The following is a 17,878-nucleotide window of genomic DNA, read 5'->3' on the forward strand; positions in this document are numbered from 1 at the left end:
GGAGGAGGGTAGAGAGAATAGTGCAACAATGAATGAATGGAAACCCAAAATCTCTGTAAATGTTTATGAAAATTAATAAAATATAATTATAGGGGAGAAAAAAAAACGTAATAGAGGATTCTGTTCTTTCTCCCTTAGAGCAGCTGGTAGATTAGAACCATGAAGCTTCTTACCCACTAGGCCATCAGAACTCCCTGGCATAGGTTCTAGGAAGTGAAAAATAATCTATTATATTATGTCAACATAGCCTTTGTCTGTTTCCTCCTTAGCGTATTCTGCGTTGTCAAATATTGACCTGGCTTTAGAACAGGGGGTTGCGCTGGCACTCTTCAAGGCTCTGCAGTCCCCTGCGCTGGGACTTCAAGGTCTGCAGCAACAGAACAGTGACTGGTACCTAAAGCAGCTCCTGAGTGATAGACAACAGAGGAGACAGGTAAAAAGAAAGACTTGACACTGCAAGGGTTGGTATGCATCTGCTTGAATCTGTGCTCTTTTAAAGAGATGGACCATCTCCTTTTTACTAGTATTCTCTTGCATATAAATCAGATGAAAAAGAATCCTCATGAAAGGTGTATTATCCTACACTTAATTTAGAAACAGCTTTAACCTTAGCTCCAGCACTCCTTTTTCCCCCAACTGAAAGGCACTGGAGAAAACATTAATTCTTTCATATTCCTGCTTCAGGAATTTCTACTTTGAAAAGCCATGCCTCTATAGCCAACACTGGGAAAGTACTTTCTACACAGCAAGAATAGACTGTGAGATTGTCCTTAGTGGTTTTTTTAGACCAGATATTTTGAAGGACTTTTTTTGTCTAAATAAGGGCAAGTGTACATTGTACAGTTTCCCAGCATATGTTGGCTAGAGTAAACATTGATTTGCTAATAGTTGTATCGGAACATGGCACTTTTAAAAGACAAATTCTTTAAAATGGACTTCTGGAATGTCGCACTACTATAGATTTGGCAGGGGCTTTTGGCTCTAGTCCCGACTGCCCCTTTGGTTACATGTAGCCTGGAGCTGGTTCTTTGTCCTTGTGACTGCTATTGAGGTAATGGAACCATAGTGTCTGGAGGCAGAGAGTAAGTTTTAATAAATTATTCTTTGCTTTTCTCAGAGTGGTCAAGTGGGGCCCCTGCAGAAGGAGGAGCTACAGTCTGGAGTGGATGCTGCAAACAGTGCTGCCCAGCAATATCAGAGAAGTAAGAGTTTGCTCAGCTAAACGTGTGTGTTTAATGTGTTGGAGAAGACCTGTTGTTGTATGTCAGCACAAGGCCTGACACTCTACTCCACCCCACGCCCATAACCAACTACTGGGTACCTTTGGTAGTAGTAGATTCCATGGGACTTCTTCTGGTATTAAAAGTATAGTTGCTCATGTTGGCTGTTAATCCACATCTGTAGGATATGAGACTTAGGGACAAGTACGATTTGAATGATGTAAAGAGAAAAGAATATTCCTAATGAGCCAATAAAGGGAAAGGAAGAACACTTATATAAGTGCCACAGATTAAAATATAAAATGTTGAGGTGTTTAGGGCTGAATTATGTTAAGACAAAGTGTTAGAAAGATCGTGCAGTACCTGAATGACCGCTTAAAAACCTAGAATGCGAATCCAGGAGAAAGAAGAGATGTTTGAGGTCATGAATAGTGGTCACACACAGGGTGATTGGGATACCCAGAAAATAGGGGTGAAAAGAGGTGGCTGATTTTTAAAGATAAGTGCCTCCTCACCCTTTATGGTTCAGAGTTCATCCATAGAATATGACTTTTGTCATTAATATTTGGCCTAACGTTCCTTTTAGGACTAAGCTAGCTGCATATCTGACATTCTGTTTTCCACCCAGGATTGGCTGCAGTGGCTGCAATTAATGCGGCAATCCAAAAGGGAGTTGCTGAGAAGACGGTGTTGGAGCTGATGAATCCTGAAGCCCAGCTGCCCCAGGTGTATCCGTTTGCTGCCGATCTTTATCAGAAAGAACTGGCTACCCTGCAGCAGCAGAGTCCTGAAGTACGTTACTGAGCCAACCTGTCCTGTTTGTGAGCATATGGGGTGGAAGTTAATTCAGTACTCATTTACTTGTTTTGTTGTTGTTAAATAATGTCCATTTCTGAGTGGTTAGATAGAACTTTCTTAGCAGAAATTCAGACTCAGCTTGGTTGTTCTGAACTTGTGGTATCTGAGGATGTCTGCCTCACTGTGCCCTTTCTCTCGATGCAGCACAGCCTCACCCATCCTGAGCTCTCGGTTGCTGTGGAGATGCTGTCATCAGTGGCCCTGATCAACAGGGCCTTGGAATCAGGAGACATGAACACAGTGTGGAAGCAGCTGAGCAGCTCAGTCACAGGCCTTACCAACATCGAGGAGGAAAACTCGCAGAGGTGGGTGTCCAGCACAGGGTGGTCACCTGGCACTTGTACAGGAGCACTCCGTTTCCCTCACAGGTTTTCTGATTTTAGTTCATCTTTTGTTTCCCCTCCTTTGACTCATTATTTCTTATCCTGAAGCATTTGAAGTAAATTGCAGATATCACTGAAAATTGCAGTGAATTCTACCAGTAAATACGTATCTCTCCCAAAAAAGGGACCATTTGTTATATAGATAAAATAACATCAGCTCACATCCTAACTAAAGTAATAGTAATTGTTTAATATCACCTGATAGTCCATTTTAATTATGGCCTTAGCTGTTCCTGAATTGTTTTTTACAGCTATTTTCTTGAAACCAGGGTCTAGTTTAGGACTGTATGTTACATCCGGTAGGCATGTCCCTAATATATCTTCAAATAGACAATAAACCATTTCTTCATGACACTGACTTTTTAAAAAGAATGCCCCATCTTCTGGATACTTCTGGTTTCTTTTTTCATATTTGATTTGTTACAGTAAATTGGAAATGAAATCTTAAGGCTTATCAATTCATATTTTGGCGATGCAGTTAATTTCATACTGCCTCCAATCAAAAAGCATGTATAAATTCTATTAGTTCCATCATTATAGATATTAAGATCCATGAATTAGAGATAGCTTGGGGGTGGGGGGAGATAGCCTATGCCTTCAAGGGACAGTTATGTATTTTCTTACTACTGGAATATCCTGTTTTTGTACCATCAGAATGTCTACTTTTAGATCATCCATTCACTTTATTTTTTTCACTCATTGAGAATCTTTGCCTAAATCAGTGCTTCTAGGATGAGCTGAACAATCATGACATAGTGGATCAGTCACTCCTTCAGTATATATTAGCCACTTGTCCGCCCTTTCCCCCTTGTTCCTAGTGGAATTGCTTAAGCTACCGCCTTTGATTCCAAGATTGATTTCTCAGTATTTAGAATGTTTAATAGTGTGGACAGTAAATATCTCCTAGCATTTTCTTATATTATTTACAGTAACTCAGAGTCCCTTTAGCTGTCTTTATTCCTTAGATACTTTGCTTGGTATTCTTCTCATTCCTGTCCTCCATAGGCACCCTGAGGACCCTGTTCTTTGCTGGACTTCACTGTAATTTTTGTTGGGGCAGGTATCTGGATGATTTGATGAAACTGAAAGCCCAGGCGCATGCAGAGAACAATGACTTTATTACATGGAACGACATCCAGGCTTGTGTGGATCACGTGAATCTGGTGGTTCAGGAGGAACATGAGAGTGAGTGTTCTGGTCCCTGTGACTCCCTCCAGCTGTAGTAATGCCACAAGTAAAGAAAGGTGGTACAATCCTATCACCTGGTTCCAAGAACTATTAGGAAGATTTTGGGTTTTTGATTGAAAAACCATATATCATTTAGAAGGTTGAGTAAGCCTAAGGTTTCAAAATAGCAGGTAATTACTATGATTATATATCTAATAGGAACTCAGTTTTTCTTGAAATGAATTGACATCATCTGTTGATTTTAAATGTTATTCTTGTTGTAACTGGTCATTTGTGCTGTAAAGAAAATTTTCTGCTTGACTCCCAGGCCAAGTTCCTAGAGCTAAATTTAAGAAAATTTAAGAAGTAGCACAGCATAAAAACACTGTGGCACAAGCATTTCTAATTTCTATTGTATTTTCCCTGGGGAGTATTAGCTTTAGCTTAGTAGGAGGAGCCTGGAGTTGGAGAGGAGAGGCCTGGAATTAGATCCTAGGCCACTCATTTATGTGTTTTGTGTTCTTGAACAAGAGGTCCATAAGCCACAGATTGTATAACCCTGACTTTTCTAATGTGTGTGACGTCACACTAGAAGCAGATTGTAAACTTTGAATGTTGTTGATTGCCATCAAGTCGAGCACAACTCATAACGACTCAATGAACAAAAGACCTGATATCTTTCATAGAATAGAAACCTTTTTTATGTGTACAAGGGACTCAACTTTAGATGAAACAAACTAAAAAGCATAAAACCATGTAATTGGTGGTGCTGCTTAGTTTCGTGGGGAGTGCTGGTGGTCCAGTGGCAAGAAGCTGTGCTGCATTCCTGAAGGCATGTGGTTCGAGTCCACCAGCCGCTGCAAGGGAGAAGAATGGGCAGTCTCCTCCCTTTTGATTGACTGCTTCTGAAAACCTGCCAGTCAGGGTCGGTTCTATTTGGTAAACAACAACTTAGTTATTAATAACAAATACTTCCTATCCCTTCATTTTTAGGGATTTTAGCCATTGGTTTAATTAATGAAGCCCTGGACGAAGGTGATGCCCAGAAGACCCTGCGGGCCTTGCAGATTCCTGCAGCCAAGCTCGAGGGAGTCCATGCAGAAGTGGCCCAGCATTACCAAGACACACTGATCAGAGCCAAGAGGGAAAAAGCCCAGGTAAGCAACGTCACAGTGGCTTCTCTCTGTTGAAAGGACAAAGATACAGATAGCTGTCTCCTTTAAGTATTTTCTTTGTAGATTTAGAGACACAAAAATATGAGACATAGATGCCATGTTCTAGAGAACTCCTGTAGTTCTTAATTATGTATTTGTTGTGGGCATGTCTCCTAAATTTAAGTAAAGAGGTTTATTGAATTATACCTAGAGTAGTTCACAAATTATGTAAATATACACATGGCTGTTATGCTATCCTCATCCAACACCCTCTTAATCTTTTGTACCACTGACCTGGTTCTAACACCATAGTTGGTAGTTACCTGTTTCTGAACCATATTTAAATGATGTCATACATTATGTACTCTCTTTTGTGTCTGGCTTTTACTCAACTTGCTAGTGATGACATCCGTGTGGTTGAATTTAATAGTGGTTTATTCTCACTGTTGGATATTTTTCTATCATGTGGTTATATATCCTATGGTTGATGGATTTTTGGTTGCCTCTCACTTCTGGCTATTACAGATAATTCTTTCAGTCTAGTATATATGCATTTTTCTATTACATGTACATTTAGGAGTGTTTAAAAGAAATTCATATATATTTAATTTCAGTAGATAATTCTGTAGTTTATTTTTAATAACAGCCTTATTGAGATAATTCATTCTGTATCATTTAAAAATTGGACATTTCATACCCTGAGATGAGAACTGAAGCACAAACTGAGATTTCACCAATGTTTATAGCAGCATTATTCACCATCGCAAGAACATGGAAACAGCCCAAATGTCCAACCACAAATGAATGGATTGAGACATTATGGTACATTCACACAATGGAATACTATGCAGCAGGCAGGAGCAATAACTTTGTAAATTATTACCTAAGTTGGGATACGTAGCAGGGTTTTTAGTCTGTATACTGAGCAGATAATCCAACAAACTAGGCTTCATGAAGAATGTTGCATGAGAATTAGAAGCAGCCTAAAGTATGCAGAAGACACAGCCTTGCTCCAAGAACGAGAACTTGAAATACTTTGTAATGAAGATAATGATTCTACCCTTCAGTGTGGTTTATAATTCAACATAAAAGAAAAACTCTTGTAACTGTATCAGTTAGCGACATAATGATAAACAGATGTTGTCAAGAATTTCATTTTATTTGGGTCCACAGTTAATGCCTATGGGAGCAGCAGTCAGGAAATAATATACTGAATTAGACAACTGTTGCACAAGATCTCTTTAAAGTTTAATAAAGCAAAGGTTTCACTTTGTATGCCCCTCCCAGGCCATGGTATTTTCAGCATCTTCAGGTGCATGCTCCATAGAGTTGTGCTGCTAATCCAAAGGTTCAGATCCACCAGCGGCTTGAAGGGAGAAGAGAGGCAGTCTCCTCCTATCATCCCATGTTCTGTGATTTACAGTCTCAGAAAACCCTCTGGCGGGTCAGCTATAAGTCAGATCCAACTTGATGTGAATTCTTCTTTGCATTGTGCATGCAAAAGTTGGACAATGAATAATGCAGACCAGAGAACTGTTGGTTTTGAATTAATGATGTTGACAAAGAATACGGAATATATCTTTAATACAATGGATTGACGTATTGGATGCAATGTGGGTTCAGACACAGCAACTATTGTGAGAGTGAGGCTGGACCAAGCTGTCTGTGGTCTGTTGTATGTAGGAAGTTGGGACTGACCAAATGGTCTCTACCAAAAAAAGTTGTAAATATGGTGTCGATATTACCAGGTTTCATTTAGGAGGCACGTTATGTTGGATATCACTTGATCCTGTGGAGAGGTTTGCATCATCACCCATGGTATTGCAGTCAGGAAATTGAGACAAATGGCCAGCTGATTTGGCTTTGAAGAGTTGAGTATCAGAGAAGCTGAAAGTGGAAGTCTACATTTTTGATTCATGATCACGTCAGAGCTTCTCAAACATGAAAGTAATTTAGAAAGAGTAATTTTTTAAAAATACATGTTCTTAAAAATTCATACTCTCTGCTGTAGGGCCTGACTGCAGTGATGGTGTTATGCCATTGGTAGAAGGGTTTGTTGTCATGTAAGTCCAGAGGGAGTCTGCCTCTGACTGACAGAGAAGTACCACTTGGGACAACAAGCTAGGGTTAGGTTTAAAGTTAAAATGGAAAGTCGATTTGCACCTGCTCTCACTCAGGCCGTAAGACTGTGCCCCTGAAGGGATCGTGGGAGTTTCTAGAGGATATGACTAGAGCTTGAAGCATTTCCTTTTGCAGTGGCTTAGTTTTTTGGAGTCTCCAAGCTAAGGAAGAGGGTGGGGAGAGTAGAGCTTGCCGAATGCTGGCAGGCTGGGCTAAGAGGAATTGCCTTTTTTAAGGCATAAGCTTAGTTTCGAATTCCTCTGAGCCTTTTTGGGAATACTTTTTAAAGTAGTTAACAGTTCCAAATTGCGTAGGCAGAGGATCTTAAATTTGGCCTATAGTTTGCTTTTCTCATGATGCCTTTATGTCCCGGTTTGGTATCAGGGTAATAATGGCCTCATAGAATGAGTTGGGAAATATTCTCTTATGGTTTTTGGGTTGTTTTTAAAGAAGGGTTTGTAAAGGAATTCATCTCCAGTGTTCTTTACTTCAAGAGACATTTCTCTTTTTTTTCTAAGTAGGAAAATGTTTAATATAAAAATTTTCCACACAAAAGCAAAACAAATGGAGTAACAACAGCAACCCCCCAAAAAAAACAAACTAAAGTACCAAATAAGTGTAGTATCTCAAACACTTCACAGTCATTGAGTCAAAACAAGCTTATAACTTTTCCTCTAGTGAGTTTTTCTCTTAAACTTTTATACTTTTTTTTATATTGAGCTGCTTTCATTTGCCTATCCTTCATCCTCCATATCTAATTGAGGCTTAAGCCTACTTTTCTTTCCGTTTGTATTGCATGTACCCCAGTTCATGTCTCTGATAGTTTTCTGCTTTTGATGGTGTGTAGGAGACCCAGGATGAGTCGGCTGTGCTGTGGTTGGATGAAATTCAGGGTGGAATCTGGCAATCCAACAAAGATACCCAGGAAGCACATAAGTGTATGTATCAGTTGCTTTATTTCTGTTTTGGTAGAGAAGTAGTTCTATTCTATTTGCAATTTAACCAAGATAGAAAGATCTAGGAGGAATAATTTGCCGATAGGTATAGTTAGGTGAAATGTGTTAATTTAGATGGTTTCTGTCCTATAACATATCTTCTGATGTTATAGTTGCCTTGGGCGTCTTTGCAATTAATGAAGCAGTGGACAATGGTGATGTTGGCAAAACATTGAGTGCCCTCCGTTCCCCTGATGTTGGGTTGTATGGTGTCATTCCTGAATGTGGTGAAACTTACCAGAGTGACCTTGCTGAAGCCAAGAAGAAAAAACTGGCAGCAGGTGAGTTGTGGGGAAATGAATACGTGTCCTCAAGTGAAGAACTTAACTGTATAAGAGGGAAGAAATACAGGAAAAGGACAGACTGTAGAGAAGGACATTCCAGCACAAAACTATGGTATTTGGGTTCATTTAAAAGTCTGCTAGTCAATAATATACCAATGAGAGCAGTTTTCAGAGAATGTGAGTTGGTGCAAAATATCTTTTTTCTTTGTATAGAGCATCACCATTCCCTGATTACCTAAGCCTCTGGACAGTTGAATGTAGTGTACCAGTAAAAAATAGAGAATAAAGATAAGGGTTTCTCATCTCATTTTATTCTTAATGGTGGCTGAATGATTACAGACCTTTTATCAGAGCATTTTCTAGCATCTGAATAGGCTTAGGAAGAAACTGAGTTGTTAAGTCATGGTTATTTTATTTTTATAACTTGATTAAGTGAGCTAAGTTAGACAGTGTTACAAAGCTGTAACTTTACTTCCATAGGTCCAAGGCACAGACTTCCATAGGCACCCTTTACTTCCATAGGTCCAAGAAACAGGCTTTGGAGAGATCTTCATTTAGATTTTGAACCTAACTGGAATAATCCTGTAGTATTAGACATGTAAATATAGGAATGTAACTCTGAGATTCTTTTATTGTTCCTTTCATTTCTGCCAGGAGATAATAACAGCAAGTGGGTGAAGCACTGGGTGAAAGGTGGCTATCACTATTACCATAATCTGGAGACCCAGGAAGGAGGATGGGAAGAACCTGCGGGCTTTGTGCAGAATTCCATGCATCTTTCTCGAGAGGAGATCCAGGTAGGCCACTTTTCCTCGGGTGAGAAGATGTTCTGAGACAATTATTTAGACATAATCATAAATTATGATAAAATTTAGGCTATGTAAAGAATGAAAACGAGCTATTTGGAAATATTTTCATGTGGAGTGACAAAGGCCTGATTTGGTAAAACGTTTGAATTGCAGAATTAAATAAATTGTGTGCTTAGTAAAGAAACCTTGGGTGATCCAGGAAAGAAGAAAGAATGAAAAGTTACTGTTCTTTCCCATTAAATGCAGCTATTTGTCTTTCCCAATTTTCAGGGTTTTTCACTCTTCCACAAATTCTAGTCAAGCTGTAGTGTATTAGAATATAATCTACGCTTTTAGGGGAGCTCTGGTGGCCTAGTGGTGAGAAGCTGCACTGCAGTCTCAGAGATACGCAGTTCAAATCCACCAGATACTCTGCCAGAGAAGGAGGGGCAATCTCCTCCTGTACCAGTCAGATCTGATTTGACGGTACACATACACACAAAAAATTAGAATATAATCTACGCTTTCAAGTAGTGAGCATGTTTATAGCAGCATTTCCAGTAGGTTTTGTCATCATCTTCCATCTTCACTTATGCTGTTAGTTCTTCCTGGAATGTATTCTTTGTCTCAGCAGTTATTTATTGAGAACTTCCATCGATGTAGCAAATATTCTTCTAAGTGCTGAAAAGACACCAGAAGCAAAACCCAGTCCCTGTTCTCATGAGCTCTCCCTCCCTCCCTCTCCCCTCTCTTACATAGAGTATAAGGGTGTGCATGTGCCCAAATTCAGTTCTTCTGGGCACATATGTCTCGCTTGTAATTTCCTTTATGAATCTTTTGTTCCTTTGTCTCCATCTTCCTTTGAAGCCCACAAATAATTTTGAGCTGGATTCAGAATCTAACCTACTCAGATTTGAGTTTTAGTTATGTTTGTATTTGTCTTAAGCCCCTTCCTAGATTTCAGGGTGAACCACTAGCTTTCCTTGCCGTAATGACACTTAAATTGTCATTGGTGGGCTGTTGAGAAAGTAGAGCCACAAGTGCAGCAATGAATGAATGGAAATCCAAAATCTCTGTAAATGTTCATTAAAATTATTTAAACAAAAGAGTAGAGTCACTGAGCTCATGTTCACGAAACTGGGATTATTTCATGAGTTATCCTTTAAACAAGGATAAGAAAGCGTAAAGAAAAATGTTCATTCAGTAGGCTAGTTTAGGTCATGATTATTGGTATTGTTGGTTGCCGTTGAGTTGAGAATGACTCATAGCAACCCTATGAACAAAAGGCCTGAAGACTTTCTATAACTTACAACAATTTATCAAAGTTATTAAAGTTTCCAGAGGAAACTTAGGAAGTGGATGCCACTCCTGTTTCCAAGGTCAAGACACATTATTAATTGACATCAAAGAATCTTGGACAGAACCCCAAAGAGCTTTTAAACACTCGACTTTTTCTGTGTAGAACAGACTATATAAATACATATGACATGAAATAGCTTCTTTAGTCAGAACTTACCTAGCAGGGTGAAGAGTATGTAATTTTCAGGTTCATCTTTTAGGGGGAAAAAGTCTCTAGTAGTATGTAAGGATATGTTTCTTTTTCTTCCCCCCATAAAGTGATTCTAGAGTTTGGTGGCCTGGGACATTAGCTCCATAACATCATCCTTCTCAAGGCCTTTTGACTGCAACATGTGACTTGCCTTCTCAGGGTCGCTTTGTGAGCCTCAGTGACAGCTTGGAGGGCTGCCCACACAGGACGTAGTATAAAAGGAAGGGAAAGCACAAAAGCCACAATGGCAGCAATCTGTCTCTCCTTTCAGGAGTTTGCCTGAATTTTGTTTCCTTACCTCTGCTTATGTCTCCTGGCCATCTCTAGCTAATGAACTCTTTTAACTGGGCTCATTATTGCCCATTAGTAGAACTCTGATAACAAGGACAGGGGAGAATATAAGCAATGGGTGGGTAACCAGATATTGCTGCCTAAACTGTTCTCACCACTGCCACCCTTGTTCTGCCTCCATCACCTTATCCCTTGCTTCAAGTTCTTTCTTACTCTAGTCTGTCAGCTACTCTGTTAACTGTGTTTTCCCTCTGCTTGCAAGTTTGCTCATTCTCTACAGTAGCAACCCAAACCCTCTAGGCAGCTTATGGAGACCATGTGTCATGAGCCTGGCAGTGTGACTTTAAGCGTCACCTCCCCGGCTAGTGTAGGAGCTCCCTGAAACTTGCTGCACATCCCATCCCTAGGTGGTTCTTATTAACAGTAACCCCATGTCACCCAGCCCAGTTGCTAGCTAGCCAGTGAGGGTTAAAAGTATGTCCCTCTCACCCATGTATGTGTTCTAACGTGTCCGTGTGCTTTGTTCAGAGCTCCATCTCGGGGGTGACAGCTGCATATAACCGGGAACAGCTCTGGCTGGCCAATGAAGGTCTGATCACGAAGCTGCAGGCTTGCTGCCGTGGATACTTAGTTCGACGGGAATTTCGATCCAGGATGAATTTCCTGAGGAAACAAATCCCTGCCATCACCTGCATCCAGGTATTTCAGGGACAGTTAGTTGGACAGTAGGTGGGCTTCTAGAGCGGGTAATAAACACCTTTCCCAATCCAGTGTGTGAGCGTGCTTTTTGACTTCTGACTTCTTTGTCTCTGATCCTTTAAACAAGTGCCTTCTCTTTGGAATGTTGAGAGGTATTTAATAGTGAACCATGACACAGGGGCTATTCTTCTTAGAGACCTTAGTAGCCTTCAAGTCTATTTCTTGTCTGAGATTAAACCTGGAGGGAAAATAGTGTTGATTTTGCCTCAGACAGTGTAGCATAATATTATAAAAGAGTTCTAAATAAGAATGATGCCTCATCTGTAAAATGAAGGTATTGATACTGTACCTTCCTCACTTGATTTGTAACGAACAAAGAAAAGAATCTGTGCGGATGCATGTTTAAAGGCTTGACGTGCTGCTCTAACAGCAGGAAGTAGAAGTTAACTCGTGTTCCCCTCGGTAGAGGTGCGGCTCAGCCACAGTTCCCTGTCAATGTTGGGATTGGTCCTTTTCAAAGCATCACCATGGATTGCACTTATTTACTGTATCGAGATGAAATCTTCTAACCTTCCTCTGCTCCTTGGGAAATCTGTCATCTGTACTGTTTGATTTCAGTCGCAGTGGAGGGGCTACAAGCAGAAGAAGGCCTATCAAGATCGCTTAGCTTACCTGCGCTCCCATAAAGATGAGGTTATAAAGGTATGGTAGCAGAAAAAGGGTTTCTCCAAGTGGGGTGCAAGGATGAGATGCGTGGAGGTGACTCATCTAAATGTCACAATCCCCTTTTCATAGATTCAATCACTGGCGAGGATGTATCAAGCTAGAAAGCGCTACAGAGACCGTCTGCAGTATTTCCGAGACCATGTATGTACCCTGAGTTAGTAGGGCTGTAATTGCCTTGCTGTATATTTGATGGACAAGGGAACAAAGGATTTCTTTTTCTTTGCTCCTTAGATCAATGACATTATCAAAATCCAGGCTTTTATTCGTGCAAACAAAGCTCGCGACGACTACAAGACTCTGAGTGAGTAACTGCCACTCCAGGCAGAGTTGAGGCCGTGGTGGGCAACCTTAGCTTCTCCCTATTCTGTTCTGTTTTTTGGAACTGGATGCCACTTAATCTTAAGCATTTTGCTAGCTTGGAGCTAGAAGTTGCATCACTTGCCATGTTAACCTTTGCCATAAGTGTGATCAAGATTTGTTGGTGGTTTTAGCTCATTTAAAAAGAAATATATATACACACACACACACAGACACACACACCTGAATAATATTTAAATATATATATTTTAATAGTTAACATTTTCAAGACAATGCTGATGTTTCCCGAGCTTGAAACTTTTCTGGTAGCACTGTCGTTTGTATAATGCATACTTTCTTTCTGTCAGTCAATGCCGAGGACCCCCCTATGATTGTAGTCCGAAAATTTGTCCATCTGCTGGATCAAAGTGACCAGGATTTTCAAGAGGAACTTGACCTTATGAAGATGCGGGAAGAGGTTATCACCCTGATTCGTTCTAACCAGCAGTTGGAGAATGACCTCAATCTCATGGATATCAAAATCGGGCTCCTAGTGAAAAATAAGATTACGCTGCAGGTATGATCCATTTCAACTGGGCCCTGGGGCACCAGGGCCTGCTCTGCCACCCACCTCACCCTTACTAAACTCACAGAAGGTTGGGGACAGGCTATATGGTTGTTTTTTTTAAAGTTATATACACATATGTATAAATGCATACTAGATAAAACTACATTGAGAAAAGAAAGTGAAAAGTCTGCATAATTCCACTATTTCATAGTCACTTTGTATTTTACATTTTCACTTTAGGAGATTAGATGCCTTTTCCATAATCAAACAATTATCAGTATTTTTTAATGGCGGCATAATAACACATTAGAAAATATTATTTACCGGCGAGCTCTGGTGGCCTAGTGGCAAGAAACTGCACTGCAATCCCAGAGGTGCGCGGTTCAAATCCACCAGATGCTCTGCTGAAGGAGGAACAATTGCCTCCTGTACCAGTCAGATCCAATTTGACGGTACACACACACACACACACACACACACACACACACACACAATATTATTTACCTTCTCTCTTTCCATTGTTTGTCATTTGGATTATTTCCTAAATCTTCATTGTTTTTTAAAGCAACATTGTAATTAATAACTCTTGTATACGTTAATGTTATTGTTATGTACCATCCAGCTGGGAGCTGGAACCGACTCTCAGCTAGTAGCCAACCCTCCAGTGGGCACTTTTGGGTTGCACCTTTGGGTTGGCCAAGTTAGATTCCTTGACATTGAATTTCTGGGTCAGTGGCCAGATTCTTTATGGGAAGGTGGAAGTACCAATGCATTTGACTGGTGTATTTAAATAGTCTCTGGTGGAGTGATTCTAAATTATTTAGTAAGAATGTCTGGTGTAGTAGACCTTTCTCAGCATTTTATCCTGAAAGACTTTTACTTTATATGTTTGTGTTTGTTTATAGGATGTGGTCTCCCACAGTAAAAAGCTTACCAAAAAAAATAAGGAGCAGTTGTCTGACATGATGATGCTAAATAAACAGAAGGGAGGTCTCAAGGCTCTGAGCAAAGAGAAGAGAGAGAAATTGGAAGCTTATCAGCACCTATTTTATTTACTGCAGGTGAGTGGCTCCTGGAATTAATACAGCAAAATTTAATTACAGCCGCACCAGGTGGAGAGAGGAAATTATCCAGTAAGGAACGAGTATTTAAAAAAATAAGAACTGGGAGCGATAGGGAGGAAAATATGCAACAATGAATGAAAATCCAACTTTTCTGTAAACTTCGTTAAAACACAAAGAAAAAGAAGCAGCCTTACTAGTTTTATCTTTCTGGAAGTAATTCTCATTTCCACTGAGGAATGAGTGAAGAGCTGTTTTATTACTATGATGGGTTTTTATAGTCTTTTATAGTTTCAAAAACCTTGACTTGCCCAGCCTTTTTATTATGTAAAAATCCCTTGTCCTTGTTTTTGTTTCAGACCAATCCCACCTATCTGGCCAAGCTGATTTTTCAGATGCCTCAGAACAAGTCAACCAAGTTCATGGACTCTGTAATCTTTACACTCTACAACTATGCTTCCAACCAGCGAGAGGAGTACCTGCTCCTTCGGCTCTTTAAGACCGCCCTCCAGGAGGAAATCAAGTAGGAACCTTCTGTTCGCCACAGGCCTTCCTGTACATTGTCAGCCCTTCACACTGATGTATATGCCATGGTTTCACATTCAGGCCTGCTTACATCTTTTTTAATCTCTGTTAATACTGTATTTTTATGAAATATTTAAAGAAGCATTTTTTTAATTAGCAACACTACTATAAAGTGCTGCTGCTTCTGGGAAGAGATGGTGGCTCTTGTTCTGTACCATCTAGTTGGAACCAACTCAGCTGACCCTCTAGCGAGTTTTCAGAGGCAAATCCATGAAAGGAGATTGCCAGTCTTTTTTTCTACAGAGCAGCTGCTGGACCACTTGCCTTTGTGGTAGCACTGCAATTCTGGGGAGGGGTAGAATAAGAAATTGCTCATTTTAGAGACACACTATCATACAAACCACATTCTTGTCTCATAAAGAGCCTGTGATTAAGTGTGTACCACTTAGATGAATGTTAGGAAGTGGCTTTCGAATTTTTTGTCTTTGGGAGGCACAGTCTTTAAATAGGAATGATCTAGTGTGATGTTTAGATTAACAGAGACTATGATTATTTTAAATTGAATCTGTATTTGATGTTTTATAGGTCAAAAGTAGATCAGATTCAAGAAATTGTGACAGGAAATCCTACAGTTATTAAGATGGTTGTAAGCTTCAACCGTGGTGCCCGGGGACAGAATGCCCTGAGGCAGATCCTGGCCCCAGTAGTGAAGGAGATCATGGATGACAAGTCTCTCAACATAAAAACTGACCCCGTGGACATTTATAAATCTTGGGTTAATCAGATGGAATCTCAGACAGGAGAAGCCAGGTATGAAAACATAGTATCTTTTCCTTTTTTAAAATGCTACTTATGCTACTTTAGTTAAAAAACTAATAATGGTTCAAAGAATTTTTCCTTAGAAAACAGTTCTTTAAATGTTAGCTTTGTGATAGGTTCACTTATTCAGTAGATTTATTTATTTTATTGAGTACTGTGTGCCAGGCAATATCTTAGATGCTAGAATACAATAATCAGTGGCCCACACATGCTCCCTTGCTGTGTTCACAGCTGTGAGAAACAATCAACAGGTGCTTAAAAATAATATTACAAATCGAGGAAAGTTTAATGATGTTTTGGGGTTTTCCCCTGCCACCTTGGATCATTTTCATTGTGATTTCAGTGAACATTTACAAAGCAGATTAGGTTTCCAATCAACAAATTGTACGCAGATTATTCATTGGTATCAATTATATTCTTCACAGTGTGTGAATGTACTCATTATTTCCATTCTGGATGTTTCATTTCTAGTACCATACTTTTCCACAAAAGTGCAGCACCTCCACCCCAGACATTATTTCTCTGAGCACACAATGCCGTGCAGGCTAACACTTGACTCTTCCCGTTAGCTCCACTGCAACCAGGTCGATTCTGCCTAAGAGGACAGAGTAGTAAAGCCGTTTGTAGGCTGTGTCCCTAAGGCCCACACTCTGAAAATGTGCTTAGCTAACTACAGCTCTTAGCCTGGGAGGTTTTGCCTGCAGCCCAGGCTGTCCCAGATAAGAACTAATGGGTAGTAACACAGCTACTCCCTTCGGTGATCCACACATTAGTGACTTGCAGATAAAAAATTCCACTGAGCATTTCTGAATTTTTTCCCTTATGGGAACTTTGTTTTTTACTTAGCTTTTCATAAAATAAAAATTCTGTTCTTACTAATAACTGTGAGGATGTCAGGTGGTATGACAAACTCATGTAACATGTAAAAATCTCAGATCATGGACTGGTGTATTCTCTCTTAATTTACTTCAGTCACGGAACACATTGTAAACTGCAATGTTGTCACATCTTGACGGGGTGCTCACCTTGAAGTCTTGCAGATTTAATGTTCTCTTCTCTGATCACAGCCATTGTCTTTAGGATGATCATTCCTTTTCTGCACTGTTGCTTTAGATGCCACAGAAAGTACCCAGACCTTGACCTCTGCATTTCATTTTTTGTCTTTCAGCTTGTTAATCGTCATGCCCTTCCCCGTTAACCCTGGTCTCCCACATTCTAGCCCATCTACCCTTCTTTTGCCAGGTTCTTCAGCTCCCTTGCCTGCTGTGTATAGCCGCATGGATTAGTGTGGCTCTTGTCATTTTCCTACCTCCAGGCCATGTGTCTGCACTCTGCTGGCACTCCTCTCTGCTCTCGCCTCACGCTTTCTCATGCTCCAGAGTTCTGTCCATGGATGACCAACCAGCTCAGTGTCCTCTCCGTGAGTGAGCTTGGCCATCTTGTGTCTTCAGTTTCTCTATCTAACTGCCATCCGCCTCACCAGCAACTACAGGGTCACTAAGTCGTGTTGACTGTATCTCCTTAATAGATGACAGAGCTGCTGTTTTTTTCCTTGGTCCCCTCTGCTGCATTTGTTTATGTATCCATCATTTCTTAATCAGGTGATGGCATTAACCTCTGTGGCTGCCTGTCCGTCTTTAACTCCTCATCGTAAGCCAGAGCAGTATTCCACAAAAATGCAGATCTTTTCATGATTCAGTCTTTTAATGATTCTTTCTTCCAGATAATAATAATATTAGCATTGTCTCCATGACCTGGCCCACTTTACCTTTCCGGCCTCATCTTTCTTCCTCTTTCTTTGCATTTGATCTTTATTCCCAGCAGAAGCTTCCTCTCCATTTTCTTCAGTTCACACGTCCCTTCATTCTGGAAATTCTCACTTAAATTCTGCAGTCTGAAATGTGCCCCTTCCTTTGACACTTAGTGTTCCACTTCTTTCTTCTAGTGAATTATGTTTATCTGTGTGTATGTCTCTCCCACCAGGCCATATGCTCCTCAGTAGACTGTACCTGTGTTATGTATCTCATGTGTCAGTCATAGTTCCTAGCATATCATTGAAGGTACAGTGCAATACACAGGTGAAAACCTGAGTTCCAACTCCGACCCTCCACATTCACCTGCTTGTTAAGCAATCTTTCTGGGTCTGGCTTTCTATTTTTGGAAGAGGTGTTCTCTTCCTCAGGTAGTTCCTGGGCAGGGTCTAACAGTTGGTAGTATTTTCTGATTTTCCAGCAAACTTCCCTATGATGTAACTCCTGAGCAAGCGCTGGCTCATGATGAGGTCAGGACGCGGCTGGACAACTCCATCAGGAACATGCGGGCTGTGACAGACAAGTTCCTGTCCGCCATCATCAGCTCAGTAGACAAAATCCC

At 40.4% G+C, this 17,878-nt stretch overlaps 1 protein-coding gene across 1 annotated transcript in view; it reads left to right on the top strand.

Moving 5' to 3' along the window:
* The window catches only part of IQGAP1 (IQ motif containing GTPase activating protein 1), a 66,154-nt gene that overhangs the window by 34,298 nt on the left and 13,978 nt on the right, over positions 1-17,878 (top strand). Inside the window, 18 exon segments of the mRNA XM_006885210.1 lie at positions 270-433; positions 1,118-1,202; positions 1,849-2,012; positions 2,223-2,383; positions 3,522-3,646; positions 4,622-4,785; positions 7,751-7,841; positions 8,012-8,179; positions 8,837-8,979; positions 11,339-11,509; positions 12,128-12,211; positions 12,305-12,376; positions 12,467-12,536; positions 12,901-13,109; positions 14,006-14,161; positions 14,521-14,684; positions 15,272-15,496; positions 17,738-17,876. Of these exon segments, the coding sequence (XP_006885272.1) occupies positions 270-433; positions 1,118-1,202; positions 1,849-2,012; positions 2,223-2,383; positions 3,522-3,646; positions 4,622-4,785; positions 7,751-7,841; positions 8,012-8,179; positions 8,837-8,979; positions 11,339-11,509; positions 12,128-12,211; positions 12,305-12,376; positions 12,467-12,536; positions 12,901-13,109; positions 14,006-14,161; positions 14,521-14,684; positions 15,272-15,496; positions 17,738-17,876 (2,555 nt within the window).

Source organism: Elephantulus edwardii, unplaced genomic scaffold (genome assembly GCF_000299155.1).
Source record: "Elephantulus edwardii isolate Elephantulus edwardi_28Jun2011 unplaced genomic scaffold, EleEdw1.0 scaffold00041, whole genome shotgun sequence".
NCBI lineage: Eukaryota > Metazoa > Chordata > Mammalia > Macroscelidea > Macroscelididae > Elephantulus > Elephantulus edwardii.